This window comes from Lepidochelys kempii, chromosome 6, assembly GCF_965140285.1.
Source record: "Lepidochelys kempii isolate rLepKem1 chromosome 6, rLepKem1.hap1, whole genome shotgun sequence".
NCBI lineage: Eukaryota > Metazoa > Chordata > Testudines > Cheloniidae > Lepidochelys > Lepidochelys kempii.
Window position 1 is genome coordinate 66,463,590 of NC_136385.1, and position 17,942 is coordinate 66,481,531.

General features: G+C 44.4%; 1 protein-coding gene across 8 annotated transcripts in view; it reads left to right on the forward strand.

Annotated features, from left to right (window-relative positions):
• SMOC1 (SPARC related modular calcium binding 1) overlaps nt 1-17,589 on the forward strand; it is a 181,570-nt gene extending 163,981 nt beyond the window's left edge. For 3 of the 8 annotated variants that reach the window (XM_073348482.2, XM_073348483.2, XM_073348490.2), the window contains exons 11-13: nt 5,465-5,712; nt 10,360-10,410; nt 11,505-12,705. In XM_073348482.2, the coding sequence (XP_073204583.1) occupies nt 5,465-5,712; nt 10,360-10,410; nt 11,505-11,596 (391 nt within the window). In that variant the 3' untranslated portion in view covers nt 11,597-12,705. Of the gene's footprint in view, nt 1-5,464; nt 5,713-9,924; nt 10,173-10,359; nt 10,411-11,504; nt 12,706-13,793 lie in introns of those variants that run through there. The other 5 variants (XR_012159431.2, XM_073348486.2, XM_073348487.2 and 2 more) reach the window with 5 other exon arrangements.
• The last annotated feature ends 353 nt before the right edge of the window (nt 17,590-17,942 follow it).

The following is a 17,942-nucleotide window of genomic DNA, read 5'->3' on the forward strand; positions in this document are numbered from 1 at the left end:
AAAGAGAAAAATAAAAGGAAACAAAGAAATAGAAGTGAGAACAATTATGAATTTAATCTCAGGTTATTAAACTCCTTCACTTCCTATCTCTCTACTCCTCCTTTTGGGCATCTATCTAGACATCAGCTCTCACAGGCATTGACAGGCTGGCAGAGGCTATCCTATTAATTCTTTAGTTTCACCCATGTCCATCCTTTCTTCAGCAACCCCACCAAGAAAATTTCAGGGTTAGTTCTTAAAACTCTGTTGATGACTGTGCGCATCCTTATCCTAAGACATGGAAGCTGAATTAACTATGTCTCCTCCTCACCCTAACTCTACCAGCAACCTTGCATTCCTTCCCACTTCTTCCTTCCAGCTTGCACGGGATGAGAATAACTTCCTCTGATTTATAGTTGGTAGCCTGTGTATGCAGCCATGGCCTTCGTGGTACTGCACAAGTCACATCCCTCCATCCTGGAGCTACTCTCATTGCCAAACAGAGGTTGAATCAAAAAGGGGGAGGTTTCTTAATGGGTTTCCATGGGATACATGCCATGTGTCCCAAAGTGTACACACCTTTTAGTTTTCTTTGTGCACAGTTTCTCATGGTGACAGAAAAGGGGTTGTGTTCTTGATCAGGACTTATACTAACGCCCGGTTACAGTAGGTCTCTAACTACAGTCTTTTTGTATTAGACATAGACATTACGTTAGTCATACCTATTGTGTATCTGGCTTGCCTGCCTTTGGAGATGATGAGGATGCTGTGAGTGAGTGGGAAGCAATGGATCTGTTACTGTGTGTACAAATTTCAATTTACTAGCTACATCCTCTTTCTGATTACTGTGCTCTGATCTACACCCACTGTAATCCTATGGAAGATAATGAGATTTATCAAATGCAGACTGTGGACCTGAGTATCAGTGATGTCTGACACTGCTGTTCTCCTCCACGTTATCCTCTGTCTCTCTGCTGCCACATTAACTCTTTGCATCTTGCTAGCAGGACAGACGATGTGGCCCTGTGGGCTTAACGATGTTTTAGACAGTGCACAGACATCAGTTCAGTAAATCTGTCCTTTTGGAATCTTTTCAGATTATTCCCACCTGCTCTGCTTCAGAGTTCAGTACAATCACTTAAAAACACACACATACTTATGTAACCTCTTTGCTTTTTTGTCTGTATGCCAGTTTAGCCAAATAGTATTGAAGTGTGCTACAGACATACAAAGGAATCATAACAATACTGTGCTCTTAGGTAGCACCTTTCATCCAGGAATCTCAAAGCACTTGCAAGTTAACAAATGGATACTCTTTCTCCCCTATGAGGTGGGTACTACCCCATTTTATAGATGGAGAAATCAAGATGTAGTTAGGGAAAATGATATGCCCAAGGCAATACAGTGAGTCAGTGGGGGAGCTGGGATTGGAACCCAGAAACCCTGCTTCCAACTCCTGCACTTTTGACCTATAGATCAGGCTCCCTCCTCTATTGGTATATAAATATTTATTAGCAGAGTAGATGCAAAAGTGAGGCAATCTCTCTGAGATGTGCTAATTCTCTTCCTCCAAAATGATGAAATAAACACACACCCCTCTTCTGAAGACCTGCTTTTGTTGAAAGTCTTGACTGCATATGATGGGGAAGGGGATGATGCAGTTTTTGTGTTTCTCTGAATTATTAATCATCCTTCCTGTATGGGTTGCTTCACCATGCAGTATTAAAGAGCACAGTCAGGAGAAAGGCAAGCATGGTTTTGATGTGGTCAATGAGAGAAGGCTGAGGGGACCTCCCGTACTGTGCACATGACTTGTTTTGGTATGGTTTGTTTTCCCCTGGTTTTACCCAAGGAGTTACTGCACCTTTCCAAGAGAGTTGGAATATTCGGTAGACCTTTTATGTGGCTAGTATTAGCAGGAGATGATGATGTAGTAACATACTGAGCAGCTGACATTGCTCTCGCTCAGTCTTCTCTAGTTCTTGATGGATTGGATCAGGAGAGATGCAACTCAGGAAAGGCCTTTGCTTCCGAGTGCTGATTTGAGCGCTCTCTCCTTAGTGGCAGGACGAGGGTCCTAGTCGGAATGCATGTCCTCTAAAATTTGCCAGTCCCACAACCTGTTAGCATTGTGCTTGCAGGACAATTCTAGTCCCATATATAGTTCAGCTGTTGCAATATAGTGACGTTGCATCACAATGCAGCCTCAAAACATGGAGGCATAGTAATGATATGAGATCACATAAAGCCATGTCACACTGATGAAATATGAGCATCTTTGTGTGGAAACATAGATCTCAAATGTTTTTATTGTATTGTTTAATGTAATACTAAACCAGGGAAACCCTGGACATAGAATTGTGATATTTAAGGGATCCCTCTAAGTCTCTTCTGCTCCATTCTCTCTTAAACTGGCCTACATCCATGCAGTCGAGGGCAGGTTACCACCTTGGAGACTGCAACACTGCATAACTAGTCATTAAGGGTGCTAAAGATCAAGATGAGCTATATATTCTCTTCCCCACTAGGTTAAACACACTAGGTTAAAGTAATCCTTATGGGTTTACCCCCCACCACCACCACCTGCAGTTTTCAGTACAAGAACCCACATTGGCTGGAATGATTGTATTTGATTTACCCTCGCCCAGTGGTTTGGTGTGTTTATACTAACACCAAGGGCTGCACCTGTCCTCTGTGTTCTTTACCAAGGAGTTGGAGATGGTTGTATTCCCCCCCCACTTCTCCACCAAGAGGAGCCCCTCCTTCTTACCCACTCTTGCTATATTTCTTGAACACAGGGAGACTTCTTCCCTGCCTGGGCACCTGCCCCTACTGAGTTCCACCATTTGTCCTTCCAACAGACAGAGAACCTCACAGTCACATCTTGTCTCCTCTCAGCTGCTGCTCTGAGTTCTGTACCATTTCTGCCATGAGCCACCTCAGCCCTGCTAGTTCCAGACTTACAAAGAGGTTGGGAAATGGCAGCAGGGCAGATAGACGTGGGTGGGTCGGGGAAGTGTTTGTGCAGGTAGGAGGTAAGGCTGGTTGGGACTCAGCCCGGTCAGGAGTCCTAGCCTTGCTCTGTAGCCCAGCAACCAAAACTCCTCTCTCTTCCACAACACCGAACCCCAATGGTTCCCTCAGGCCTTGGAAATCAGCCAGTCCTCAGGTGCTAGCCAACTAGTTTCCACAGGGAAAAAGCGCTAATGACCACATTCACAAATGCAAGTCACAACAACGTCTAATTTGCATTTTCTCCTTCCCTGTCAACCTGTACCTCATGCGGAGTTTCAAGGCTCTGAAAAATCAAGATGGCCCCTTACCTTCACGATGCTGTCTTTTTGTGTGTTCCCATGGCTCCAGTGGTTTGGCTTGTATTTTGGCTCCGAGAGCTAAGCCAGCCTCCTTGCCTGCCTTCTACTGTGGGCACTGATCAGATGCTGTAATTCTGCATGCTTGTATGCTACACAGCCCAGAAGTGAATTATGCAAAAGAAATTGTCAAATAAAATCTTTTAAATAGGTTTTGTAGCTTATTTTATTCTAGCTGGTTGAAGGTTCATTTGTATTTATTATTTCAGACTTCCCAAGGCCTTGGGGCAGAGACTGCCCTTCAAAAATCTATTTTTATCACTTGTAAAGCTGCTTGAGAAGCTTGCCACTAATCACCATCTTCCCGCACACTCTGATCATGACCTTCCATGCCATGCTGTATCTTCCCTTCCTTACTGATCTGAATTAAAGTGAAGATTGACGAGGCTGTTGTTTTTCAATTACTTAAGCAACAGTATCTGCTTTGTCAAAGGATGCTGAGAAGGCTGCAGGGCCCAAAGTACGGCAGCCCTTTCTTCTCCCCAGCCGTGCAACAGAGAAGATGTCATCCTTGCCCTTTTCACATAGATCCCTTATACAGAAGAGACCACTAGTCTCTAAAACTATCACCAGTCTTGTTTCAATGTGTTCAGAAGCTTTACCTATAATGAGATTGAATCTAGGTATATATACTTGCACCCACAACCAGAGAGCCCAAGACTCTCACAGGAATCTGAATTTATAATTACCCAACCTTCCTCCTGTCACCATTGGGGTGGAGTAAAACGGCATGCTTGGAATCTGGGCTGCACTTCTGGAGGTCGTCTTACAGCAGTAAGTCAGAGGAAGAGCACCAGGTAGCAGTGCAGCCATCTGATTACTGCCTACAAGCTACTTTCTGGGGAGGGCTGGCTGCACTACTTCACTCTTGGGAAAGAGGCTAAAGTCTTTGTCCTGGTTTAGTCTTAATCTGTCTTGGCCCTGTCTCTAACTCCACTTGCAGAGGAAAGAAAAGGGAGGTCACCTCTGGAAGCCATTCAGCTTTTATAGCGTCATTTCCTTGAACATGTTTTGTTTCCTCCTCATTGAGGACTGTTTATTCACTGCAGTTAGATAGGCAGCATGCAGAGCACAAGACATTGTTTTGATTTTTTTTTTTAATGGCTCCACAAAAACAGTGGCTAGTTTCCCCACCGTTCTCTGCTAGTGAAGTAATGATTTGACATGGAACACCAATGGTCCTGACCCCTGGATTTTTCATCAATTTTTCTTTCTCCCTTGCTCTGCTCCTTTATTCACAGAAGCAGAATGGAATCCACTAGGGTTGCATCAAACCTGCAATGTTGGAATTTGAAATGAGGCAAAATGAGTTTGCCAGTTCCTTATTTTTCCTTATTACTGGATTTGTGACATTTGCCTGCTGCAGTATTGAAAAGTGCCTTAGAACAATGTGAAAACAGTTTAAAAAATGCAGTGAATAAAATATGTGAGGCAAGATCACATAAATAGGCATAGCAAAATTGTCCAAAGATTTTTTTTAAATAAATAAATGCATCTTGCATTAAATCAATTCAAAGAGCTTGATCTTGTTCCTAATGGTTGGGGTCCACATCATATAAACCACTGTCACACTTCACACTAATTGTTCCCTTTGCTGGCAGTCTCAGCTGAGAGACCAAGGACTAAATGGGCCATGAAGACTGAACTGTAGTCTCCCCCAAGAAAAGATCCCTCTGGGACAAGGTTGAGGCACAGTGCTTGGGAGAAAATGGTAGGGAAGTTTGTATTGCTGCTGTTGCCTGGGTTTCCCTGCTCAGTGGATACAGAAAAGATGTCAGTCATTAGGCCTGTCCATCTGCTACCTTTCAGTGGTGTGCAAATCCATTCTTTTCCTGTTCATGCCTCTCCCAAACCAGCCCTAGTCCATGAAACTTAAGTAAAGAGGAAGGAGTTTTTGAGACCTGTGATCACAGAGGAACATTTTACTCAAGGTACCTAGCCTACTCTAGAAATAACAGCCTCCCAGATCAGGAATCTGCTTCTCCTGGTCCTAGGAGGCAAAATATGATACAGGTTGTCATAAACTGAGCAAGGGATGTGGCCTGGCGAAAGGCACTTACAGTCATTAACAAGAGCATCCTGGTGGTTTGGGGCCTGTGTATTTTGTTTTCTAGGTTCTCTGAGCCGGATCCCAGCCACACGCTGGAGGAGCGGGTAGTACATTGGTACTTCAGCCAGCTGGACAACAATAGCAGCAATGACATCAACAAGCGGGAGATGAAGCCCCTTAAGCGGTATGTGAAGAAGAAAGCCAAGCCCAAGAAATGTGCTCGACGCTTCGCCGACTACTGCGACCTCAACAAGGACAAGTCTATCTCGCTGCAGGAGCTGAAGGGGTGCTTGGGAGTCAGCAAGGAAGGAGGTGAGCCATTTTCCTTTCAGAACTGGAGCAACAAGGCAGCCAGCTGTGCTGAGTTCAAACAAAATCAGCAACATGGCATTGAATGTTTGAGCTGCTCAGCTTACAGGCAAAAAGATGTGCGCATCTAGCAGCCAGCCCTGCAAACGCACTTCATTCTTGTTGTTTTATTATTTTTACTGATTATTTGTTTTGTGATGGCACTTATGGGAAGGAAGGGGCACAGCCAGTGAGGTTCACCACAGGAAATTTTATAGATCTAACATGCTGTGTAGGGGGAAACGTGCCCCTTGGCTACAATTACAACTCCTGAACCAAGCCATTGGGGGTGGGTGGGTGTGTGTGTGTGTGTGCATAACCTTCTCCAAGTCGGCCCTGTCTTTGATGCCACATGCAAAACTCATTTGCTCCAGATTAGCACTGGGTGGTTGCATTTGGTTGTTAGCACCTTAATATTAAGGTGCTATCTTCTATGTGCATTACAAACTTTAATTAATGCAAGCCTGGAACATCATTGGTCCACAATGCTAAAGCAACTGGCTTCCCTAGTGTAGTGGAAGTTTTTTCCCTACTCCCCAGTAATTTGCCGTGGAATAATATACAATAATAGTAACTGTATTCCTTAATTTTATTACCTTCTTTCACTAAGATTAATGTGAAAAATCAGAGTTAGTGCTATCTGGCTTTAGAATGTTCCAAAGAGTTCCGCAGGATGACTGTGTGTTGTGTGAAGAAATACTTCCGTATGTTTTTGTTTTAAACCTGCTGCCTATTAATTTCATTGGATGACCCCTAGTTCTTGTGTTATGAGAAGGAGTAAATAACACTTCCTTCTTTCTTTTCTCCATGCCAGTCATGATTTAACCTCTATATCCCCCCCACACCCCTTAATCGTCTCTTTTTCCAAGATGAAAAGTCCCATCTTAATAATCTCTCATATGGAAGCTGCTCGATACCCCCTGATCATTTTTGTTGCCCTTTTCTGAACCATTTCCAATTCCAAGATATCAGTTTTTTGAGATAAGGCGTCCAGATCTGAACACAGTATTCAAGATATGGGTGTACCGTGGATTTATATAGAGGCAATATATTTTCTGATTTATCTATCCCTTACCTAATGGTTCCTAGCATTCTGTTAGCTTTTTTGACTGCTGCTGCTGCATATTGAGCAGATGTTTTCAGAGAACTATCGACAATGACTCCAAGATCTATCTTGAGTGGTAACAGCTTATTTTGACCCCATCATTTTGTATGTATAGTTGGGATTATGTTTTCCAATTTACATAACTTTGCATGTATTAACATGGAATTTCCTCTGCCATTTTGTTGCTCAGTCACCCAGTTTTGTGAGATCCCTTTGTAACTCTTCACAGGCTGCCTGGGACTTACCTATCTTGAGAAGTTTTATATCCTCTGCAAATTTTGCCACCTCACTGTTTACCTCTTTTTCCAGGTCATTATTGAATATGTTGAACAATACTGGTTCCAGCACAGACCCCTGGGGGACACCACTATTTACCTCTCTCCATTCATAAAACTGACCATTTATTCCTACCCTTTGTTTTCCATCTTTTAACCAGTTACCAATCCCTGAGAGGACTTTCCCTCTTATGCCATGACTGCTAATTTTGCTTAAGAGCCTTTGGTGAGGGACCGTGTCAAAGGCTTTGTGAAAGTCCAGGTACACTATATCCTCTGGATCCCCTTTGCCCACATGTTTATTAACCACCTAAAAGAATTCTAGTAGATTGGTTTGGCATTATTTCCCTTTACAAAAACCATTTTGACCCTTCCCCAACAAATCGTGTTCATCTATGTCTGATTATTCTTGTTCTTTACAGTAATTTCAATCAATTTGCCTGGTCCTGAAGTCCAGGTTTAGTGGCTTTTTATTGCTGGAATGGCCTCTGGAGCCTTCTTAAAAAATTGGCCTCACAGAAGAGAGAAGAAATGGCAAAGAAAGATTCTTTATCCCAGGATCCCCCTCACTGTAATAGCCTTTCCGTGTCACATTCAAATGCACAAGTAGGGTGGGTGAGTTTTGGGGGGAGGGAATGGGGTGGAGGCACAATACTGAGCATTTGAGAGTGCCACGGAGGATATTATAGAGTGGGGGAACCTGGGACGCAATCTTCCTTTGCCATTTCTTCTCTCTTCTGTGTGGTTAAAGAGATGGCATTAAACAACCAATTAAAGAAGCAAAGAATCTGTGAAGGATTGAAGAGTAGGTTGGCTCTGCCTCTCTCCTTTGTAGTCTTCCCACTTTAAAACTAGCCAGTAGCTCGTCCCACACCCCACTTCACCTTTCCCGGTCACCATGTCTGCACTCGAGCCGGAAACTGTAAATCCCAGCTTGAGGAGACATACCCACAGTAGCTCAGATCAAGCTAGCCCACTAAAAATAGAAGTGTAGCCTCCATGGCAGCAGGAGCTTGCCACCCTGAGTACATGCCTATGGGCTCAGATGGGATCGTACTCAGGGCTGCTAGCCTCTTATGCACTTATGGTAGAAAGATCACTTGGGTCTGAGGAGTGGAGTTGTCTGCCCGCCATATTAGATCTTCAGTATCAATTTATCTGGAGTTTTCCCACTTGTGTTTTAAAGATAAGCAGATTTAAATGAATGTCACGATCAGCAGTCTGGCTCCGCAATACCAAGTTTGAATGCAAAGGGCTTTCTCTAGCATCTCCTTGTTCATGTGCAAATTCTGCCTGGCTTAAGAGGAGAAGGAAACAGTCGCTGTAAAAGCAATTACCCATTTAAGGCCAGGAGGGGAAATAAACCTTTGAGAGTTACTGAAGTGTAGACTTCAGGTTGTTTTCAACCATATTCAAACAGTACAGTCGCAATAACACAGATTCACAGAGAAATTGTTGAAAGTCCTGCTGAAGGTCAAACTGCCATGGGAGAGCAGGCTTGGCTCTGTGTTCTTGCTCATCAGACTCAGGTATAATGGTGGAAGCATTGCTTTGGGGTGCACAAGGTGTCTTACTAGATTATAGAATGAACAGGGCCTGGGTGGGTCTGAAAAGGTATTCTGTCATGTGATTTCCACTTGTGAGAGTTCCAGGGGTAAGCAGGTGTATGGCAATGCTTTAAATTCATGTGTTTGATGGCGGGAGGAATAGGAAGGGTGCTTGCTTCTGTAGGACACCCAAAATATTCAGAGTAAAAACCACTGCAGTGGTTTCAAGCAGAACTGAGCAATACCCCCTAGAGGCCTCTGCAGGAGGTCTCAGCCAATTGGTGACACCCAGATCTGTATGTGTGTCTAAGCTAAAAGAAGGAGAAACTCCTAGAGATTCCAATTTTTTATTGCTAGGACCCCGAGTAGAGCCCCAGTTAGCTATGGAAGAATCTACCTTTTGACAACATAGCTGTGCTTGTTTTTCTTGTACACCCTGACCCACAGTCAATGAAATAGATTAGCTAGAACTTCTCTGACCTTACTAGGACAGGTGGCTGGCACGAAACTGGTGTTCTGAGGGGCTTTAAATTAGAACCCACAATACAAACCTGTTGGATTATTTAAATCATTAATAAGAGGAACTGTATAAATGTGGTAAATTATTTAAACTCCACTATCTCCCTGACCCCTCTCTCTCTCTCGCCGTTCTCTTCCTCATTCTATTGTTTGTGCCTCTGTCTGCATAGTCAGGACCAGAATTTCAAATGCTGGCGCGTGTGTGTGTGTGTGTGTGTGTGAATAATCAAATCATACAGTTTTTTGCACCTCCAGTTTAAATCACATAGACGTCAGAGTCCCTGAATTGTGCATGTGTCTGTCTCCAGCACAGCATGGAAATGGGAAGCTCACTTCCTGATTCTGGCTGGAAGTAGACGTGCTGGTTTTCCTCCGATTTCCAGAGAGTGACCAAAATTATCAAATATAGGTGCCCAAAATCAGCACCTAAAAGCTACATGTGGGCACCTATGTGGACATGGGCTCACTTTTAGACATGCTGTGCTCCTGCAGCTCCCACTGAATTCCCACTGAGAGATGCAATCTCAGCACCTTTGAAAATCAGGCCACTTCTCCCTCGGTGTGGGCCTGGGTATCCAAGTGTGAACATTTTGGCCTAACTTTGTAGACACCAGACATTCAGATAAGTTTGGGCCACCCATTCATCCAGTCTGAGCACTGTATAAACTGTCCATTCCTCTTAGTGGCCTATAGAGAAACCTGAGTGTTTTTCTTCTGTCCTGTTTTCCAGTAGTAGGAAGAAGTCTCAGGAAACTCGTACCACTAAATATCCTTCAGTTCTTACTGCTCTCGCCCCTGCTCAGGAGCAGGCAGAGAAGATTAATCCTGGGATTTGGGGCTTCTTACCCAAACTGAAACTTTGGATTTCATGAGATTCCCACATCACAATCCAAGATCTTAAATTGGATTAAAATGTAGATGTTAAAAGTCTAACTCTAAGAGATGCAGGCCAGGACTGAGAAGCGCTGGCAGAGATAGGTGAGTGTAAGTATAAGGGAGTTTTGCACAGAGCCTGCCTACATTACTGCACCCAGCTGCAGTCAGCAATAGTCCTTCATTGTCATTAGCAGAGCAATCATTGCTTTTTCCTAAAATTATCCCCCAAACTCAGAAGAATCAAAAACTGCTCACAGTGCTAAGCAAATAATGTTCTTGGATTTTGCAGGTAGTGCTAGCAGTTTCCCCCATGGAAAAAGACAAGGCATTAACCCTTTCAGTAAGTATTTTATCTCTTCTTTTTGTTTCCTTTTTCTTCTGTCGCACTCACATACCTCAAAATTCAATGGGTCCCTCCCAATTTCTTGCCTGACATCTGTCCAATGAGCTGACCCTGCAGTACAGTACTTCCCAGTACAGACTGAGAGTAGCTAAGACATGGAATTTGGAATCAGGGGACTGTGAATTTCATTCCCCACCCTCCCAGTCAACATGTGTGAGTTTGGGTAATTTTTTAACTGGAGCGTCAGTTTTCCAAACAGGGTAATATCCACTGTTTATAAAGTAGGTTTTTAAGGAATCTTGAATTTACTTCAGGCCTTGTTCTGCAGCGCTTCCCATTCAAATATATTTAAAATTTCCAAAAGCCACAAATTGCATTTCGAAAGCCAGTTGAAGGACATGATAAATCTTATGTTGCCCACATAATAAACAAGCACATGATTCTTTTAAAGAATTAAGAAATGCATATTTCTCACAGATTTGGTTGGTAAAGGTAACTGTGTAGATATAATAGACTTTTGTAAGATGTTTGACTTAGTACCATACACCATTCTCCTTTTAAAAAAATTAGCGTAATTCAACATCAATAAAGCACATTTTAAATGGATTAAGAGCTAGCTAACTGACAACTACTTTCTGAGATCTGTTAATGTGGAATGGAGCCATTTCTAGTGGGGTTCCATAAGGATCAGTTCTAGGACTGATGCTATTTGACACTTATCAATGACCTGGAAGTAAATTGCTGCTGATTTAAAATGTGGATGACACAAAGATTGGCAGAGTGGCAAATAATGATGAGGATAGGACAGTCATACAGAGCAATCTGGATTGCTTAGGAAGCTGGGCCCATTCAAACAAAATTCTTTCTAATACATCTGCAAGGTCATATGTCTAGGAACAAGGGATGCAGGCCATAGCTACAGAATGGGGAACTGTTCACTGGAAATTACTGACCCTGAAAAGGATTTAGGGATCATAGAGAACAAACAACTCAACATTAACTGTGACAAAAAGGGGCTAACATGATCCTTGCATGTATAAACAGGGGAGTAGTGATTAGGGGTATGGAGATGATTTTACCTTTGTTTACAGCATTGGTGAGACCAAGACTGAAATACTGCATAACATTTTTTAAAGGATGGTGGAAAAATTGGAGAGGTTGCAGAAGAGAGCCACAAAAATGATTTGAGGGCTGGAGAAAATTCCTTCCAATGAGAAACTTGGAGTTCTCTCTGTTTAGCTTAGCAAAAAGAAGTTTCGGAGGTGACTTGATTACAGTGTACAGGTACTTTCACCAGGCAAAAATACTGAATACTAAAGGGCTCTTTAATCAAGTGGAAAAAAGCATAACAAGAACCAATGGCTGGAAGCTGAAGCCAGACAAACTCAAAAATTAGGCTCACATTTTAAACAATGGGGTGATTAACCCTTGGAACAAACTACCAAAGGAAATGGTAGATTCTCTGGCTCTTGATGTCTTCAAGTCAAGAGTTGGGTGTCTTTTGGGAAGACATGTTTTAGCCGGACACAAGTTATTGGACTCAGTACTGGGGTACTGGGTGATATGTAGTGGTCTGTGGTATACAGGAGGTCCAACTAGGTGATGAAATGGTCCCTTCTGGCTTTAAAATCTCAGAATCTATTAAAATAATGGAACAACCTGTAACTCTCACCTATGGATTATTGCATTTCTTTGTGTTGTGATTTTGATTCTTGTATCTTAATATTTCCCATGTAATTAATCCTTCGAACATCGATCAATTGACAGAAGAATTTTTATTAAAATATTTTAATTTTATTTTAGAATAGAAATAGTATTTGACAAAACATTAGGCAAGTCAAAATTTCAAACCAGGGCAGTTTTCTAATGAACTGTAGCTCAGATTATCAAATTAACTTAGTTCAGACTTTGCAGGAACATTTCCCTTTGCCTTCAGATAAAAATGGCAATTTTCAGTCCTCCCTGAGCTCCCTGTTGCATATGTGGAACATGGCCATTAAGCCACCATTATAGGAGAGTGTAACTCCTCTCCATGACCAGCCAGCTCTGCCAGCTAGTACAGAAGGGGACAGAGCCATATTTCTGCCTCCTTCCTGCTATTAAATCCTTTCTGTATCCATACAAGGGCCAGCCACAACCTGGTCCAGTGGGCTAGCAAGGGCCAGTAATGTGAACACCATCTGTATGCCAGTCTTGGCTAACAGGACAGGAGAAGCCATAAGAGGAGATGTACTGCAGGGCAAAATGTGTAACTCCATTGAAGTACAAGGATACGTCTCTCGCTCATTTCCAGTTAAGTGAAGGCCAGTGAATTAGTGAAACTTGCAGCTTTGCTTCCAGTAGCTCTCAGCCTTGCTTTGTGCTACTCGGTGTGGGATTTCTAATCTCAGAAGGGTTGTTACTGGAACCACGTAGCAGCAGTTTGTAGCCTCAGACCTTTCATAACAGCAATGTATGTGAACCTCAATACAACCGGCTAAGCAACCCCATTGCTCCCTCATTGCTGTCTCCCCCAGATCTTAGAAGAGCTCTGGGGCTTTTCAAGTACTGACATCCCTCCCCTCCCAGTGAATCCACGCTCCAAGTTTGCTGGGTTTCCTAAAACCCCAGCATTAGTTTTGGAGATGGGGCTTCAGCAGCACAGTGGGCTTTGGAGCCTGTTGTCCAGGAATGCCGCTACAAGGGGTTAGCAGAGACGTTTCCGGGTACTGCTGCTGGACGGTTGGGGAGAGTCTGCTTTGACGTGTGATTGAATTCCTCGCAAACCTGCCTGCTTGATGGGAAGGAACCCAGCTGGCCACCCTTGGAATTGATTCACACTGGTAGTGCAGGTTTCAGAGTAACAGCCGTGTTAGTCTGTATTCGCAAAAAGAAAAGGAGGACTTGTGGCACCTTAGAGACTAACCAATTTATTTGAGCATGAGCTTTCGTGAGCTACAGCTCACTTCATTGGATGCATACCGTGGAAACTGCAGCAGAGCTCCATCCAACTCTCACTAGAATTAGTGGGAGTTCTGCTCTTTAGTGGGAACAAGATTTGGCCTTAGGTGGAAGAGAGGGCTTGGTTGTTTTGCCCAGACCATTCACCCATTCCACAGGAGGGAATGAGCAGCTGTGGTTTGTGTTTAAAAATGCATCTGTGCCTGAGGCTGTAAATGTGACTCCTCCAAAACTGACTCTTCCACAAGGCTATTGCTTGTTAAGTCCTCGTCCTTGTCAGCCTTGTAGCTCACTATGAAATTGTTGCCCTCCAGAAGCATTTCCTGTCACGGAGAGGCTGTACAGTACACTTACAGTGGCTGGCTACAATTTTGGTTTTAATATTGGCTTTCCCCTCTTGCCTCCCCGCACCAATATTCTGCCTGACCCACCTCCTTCAGTAGGACGCCTGGTCTAGGAGCAGATATGAATAGAAGACAGGAGGCCACCCGAAGGATGGACAGACGGACACCCGGCTGCAATGTGGCATTGGCAACATCCAGTGTAGCAGAAGTGGCACCCAGAACGTTTGCACTTTTTTTAATGATTGGTTGTTTTTTTTTTTTCTTTAATGCCATTATCTAATACTTTGGGGGAAGAGGAATGAGAGCATGACTTTAAAAAAAAAAAACATTTTGACAGCTACTGACAACTTAAGTTTGAGTTCACGGGGACTCGAGAGGAGAGATTTTTATATACTGTATATAAATATATATGTAAATTGTACAGTTGTCTTGTACAGGGGTTGGGGTTGCTGTTTGGTCCCTTCCCTCGATTTCATAGGCTGTTAGGGTTAAAGGGACACCTTGACTTCTGGAATCCAGTAATGCAGTGGTGTCTGCAACTGATCCATCCTCTGGCCACAAATTGCTCTCTTTCTAGCACCTCCGTGTGCATAAAAGCAGGTGTATTGCCACAGCTTATGCTCACAGATGTGCACTGCAGGTCCCACTCATGCAGTAGGCCAGATGCTTCTTGGGAGTTACTGAATACACCCAGCTGCCACCAGAGTTGAGGGCCCGCTGCAGTATGCAGGATTGGGCCCTTGAGAGACCAGCAACGAACAGCAGATAAGCGAGCAGGAATGGGTGCAAAATTCAAACCTGAATCACGGGAGGCACAAAGATAGCTCCAAGAGCACAAGGAGAGGGGCTCAGTGTAGGCCCCAGCTGTGCCTTCCCTGCACTCCAGTGACACTAAAGTCCTGCATCTTCATGGATCACAAAGGGATCCTAGAAATACCCTCTATCATATATAAGAATGATACAAAAGACAAAGCATGACGCAGCTCTGCTGTGCTCCTGCAGCCTGCTTAATGCTACAGATGAGAGCACATATGTCAACACAGAAAGATACAACCAGAGGCCTGTCTCTGGGAGTCTAGTTTCATCTCTGTCATTTTAGCTCCATGCCCATTAGGAAGGCGTTGTTCATTACAACCTGAACAATAGCTGCTCGTACCCTGGGTTCCTGTGCTTGCTGTGTGTGAATCCGTAACTATCTTCCCGTGCAGTAGTGTGATATATCACAGTTACCATCTCACATCAGTCTCTGTTCTGATGTGTCTCTAATGTAAGCCGTAAGGATGCACCCTATTAAAGCCCTGGCAATGGCTCAGCTTGAACAGGCTGCTGCGTTCAGAGATCACAGTGACCATTTCAGCGGGCGGTGCCTTGGCCGAAGTTAGTGTCTTGTTCGTCTTGGTTAGAGACACGTGTAAAATCTGTGGAGGGACAGAATCATCCAGGTCTGTGCATTAGAGAGTGGGGTGCGTGGAGCATGATGGGAAGCAGCAGCGCTTTCCTGCTTTGTGCAGCTCTAGCCTGTTTGACCACGTGCACGTTGGTGGGGGGCATTATTTACAGCAGCCTCTCAGATGTCAGACACATCATGCTCTCCGGCCACTCCTATTTGGACTGCAGCCTTTGTCCTCTGCTTTCATGCACACATTCTCTATCTAAACTAGGGTTGCCAACCCTCCAGGATTGTCCTGGAGTCTCCAGGAATTAAAGATTGATCTTTAAAGATTATGTCATGTGATGAAGCCTTCAGGAATTCATCCAACTGAAACTGGCAAGTCTCTACTACCCGCTGCCTGCATTCTGCTCCAGTAGGGGAAGCAACTCTCTGGTGACATTGTTATCCATGTACTTCGGCTGTTTTGCTCACAACGGGGCTGCTGTGTTATTGCATATAATGTGGTGAACGGGATTTCTCATCTCTCTCACCTGTACACCTGCAATGTGTAATCTACTCTCAGGCTAATGACAAATGGTAGGCAGGCACCCATTTGTACAGTGTTTGTGTGATCTGGGTTTGAAACTAGTCCTGATTTGGACAGTGGCAAAGCTATCCATGCAATACCATTGAAATGTCCTGACATGGATCCTGCTGATAGTGCCAGGCATCGTGCCATGCTGTTGTAGGGTGACCCCAGAACATTGATTCACAGCAGCACTGCATTGTGGCAGAGAGGCCTGGCATCGCGCTGGGCTGCATGGCTTTGTGACATGGTGTTGTGATGTAGCACACTCACAGGGTGCTGCGGTGACATCACTTGGTGACAGCAGCATGTGTGCTGAACTTGCATCACAACCCAAATGTCCCGACATCTCAACACAGCAAGTTCACACCACACTGTTCACTAATTAAATATTCAGAGGGAGCAGGGCTCGATTGCAAAAACAAAATTGCTCATTGGATTCCAGATCTTGGGACCTTCTGGAGGAGAGCAGGATTGAAGCTGGGTTAAAGTTTGGTCTGGATTAAAAAATCAACAACAACAAACTCATGACAAGTCTCCCTGAAGCACAAATCTCACAAACCCACCATAAAGAAGAACTGTTGTCTTTAGTGAACAGCAGCGCCCGCTGCTGGCTTCTCATTGTAAATTACATACATTGAATGTGCTCTTCTGGCTTTTCCTTTTCATACTTTGGGGAAGGGGGTATGTGTACGTTGAAATGATTTGGTTTGGTGTACAATGAGAAATGTCAGTTTCCTCCTCTAATCCTGTTGTAGGAGTGAAGAATGAACCCAACTTTGTAAAAACTCCTTTTCTTTGTATACTAGTTTTAGGAATGATAAGATCTGGCTGCCATTCTCACTTATAGCTACAGCCAGCACGAGCAGAGGGTTGGATGCCAGGGTGGGCTTTCTCATATGGTCTCTGAGAGCAGCAACTCTTCAGCAGCGGAAGCGGGCTGGTAGTGGTCACTTCCTGTTTGCTCAGGGCAGTAAAACCCCCTAAATCCAGTCTTGGTGGCTGACACTCTTAAGACTCATTGCATCTTTTCTGCTGGAAACTTTAAGCCAGTGAGCTCACATTGCCTATTGCCATGTAAATTGCCCTTCAGCAACCTTTGTCCTGCTGTCAGCCCTTCCTCCCTTCTCTCTAAAGGATGCTTAAAAAACATACCGCACCTACTGTCTGCAAGTTAATAGTCTGGGCACCTCTTCAAGGAAGCCAAGCTATTATCTGTTTGTAGGGCCAGCCTCAGAACCTGTGAGGTCCTAGGTGAAATCTGCCAGGGGGTTGCCTTCCGGCCTGGTTCTGCTGATGGAATGGGAATCGAGCAGTACACTGTCTCGCCTTCCGTTCCCGCGGGAGAATGAGTCGCAGCACTCTGAGTTGGTGGGTTTACATAGGGTCCTGAGCAGTTTCTAGCATGGCTTGTGCTTCACATTACTGTGTGTGCATGAGGCTCTGCGTGATTCTGTGCAGCTGGACCATAATTACACAATAAATGTGGTCTAGCTTTTTGTGTGTTGGGCAGTCACACAGACTCCTGGCCCTGTGGCATGAATCAGTCATTCAGCTGTCCATATCGAAACTGCACAGTGGCTGCTGCTCTCTGCCAGTTCTCCTAGAACTAAAGCGAGCAATGTTAGCAGCAAGTCCTCCAGCAGCAGTGCTACAGGTCCCAGCAGAGAACCGAGTGCCACCCCTGGCTGTGGGAGGTAGAGCCGAGCACCTCCTTCTCCAGCAGCCAGGACAAGGGAGAAGAGGCCAAGGGCCCCATAGAGTAAGTCCACATCCAGCACTGGTCCTGTTAGAGGGGGAGATACTTCCTTGTTCACTGATCACCAGTGAAGTAAATTTGGTATGGTCTCCCCCAGCAGTTCTGTTGACAGCATTGTTCATTTGACTCAAAGGTGGCTGGTTTTGGTTTTGTAATAAAATATAGATAAATGTTGCTTCGGAGTCTTGTGGAGCTTTAATTTCCAGAGTTCATCCCCTTCCTCCGCAACTCACCTTGATAGTTGCCTACGCAGAGCCTTGGGAACTGGGCAGTTTCTGTTCACGGTGGTCCACACCAGTCCTTAGTTTATTCTGGCCCACATAGGGTGAGCCCCACACGTCACTTTCATGAGAAGGGTGAAACACACCCAAAAGCTCAAAGTGAAACCTGGACAAAAACAGCCCCTTGAATCAGCCCAGGATCACTCAAAGGCAGAGCTGGGTTGAGCTTTGCTGCGCTTCACCCAGAGGTGGCGGCATTTCAGTTGCACTGTCTGTGTAGTTTGTGAAATCTCTGTGCAACTTTTCT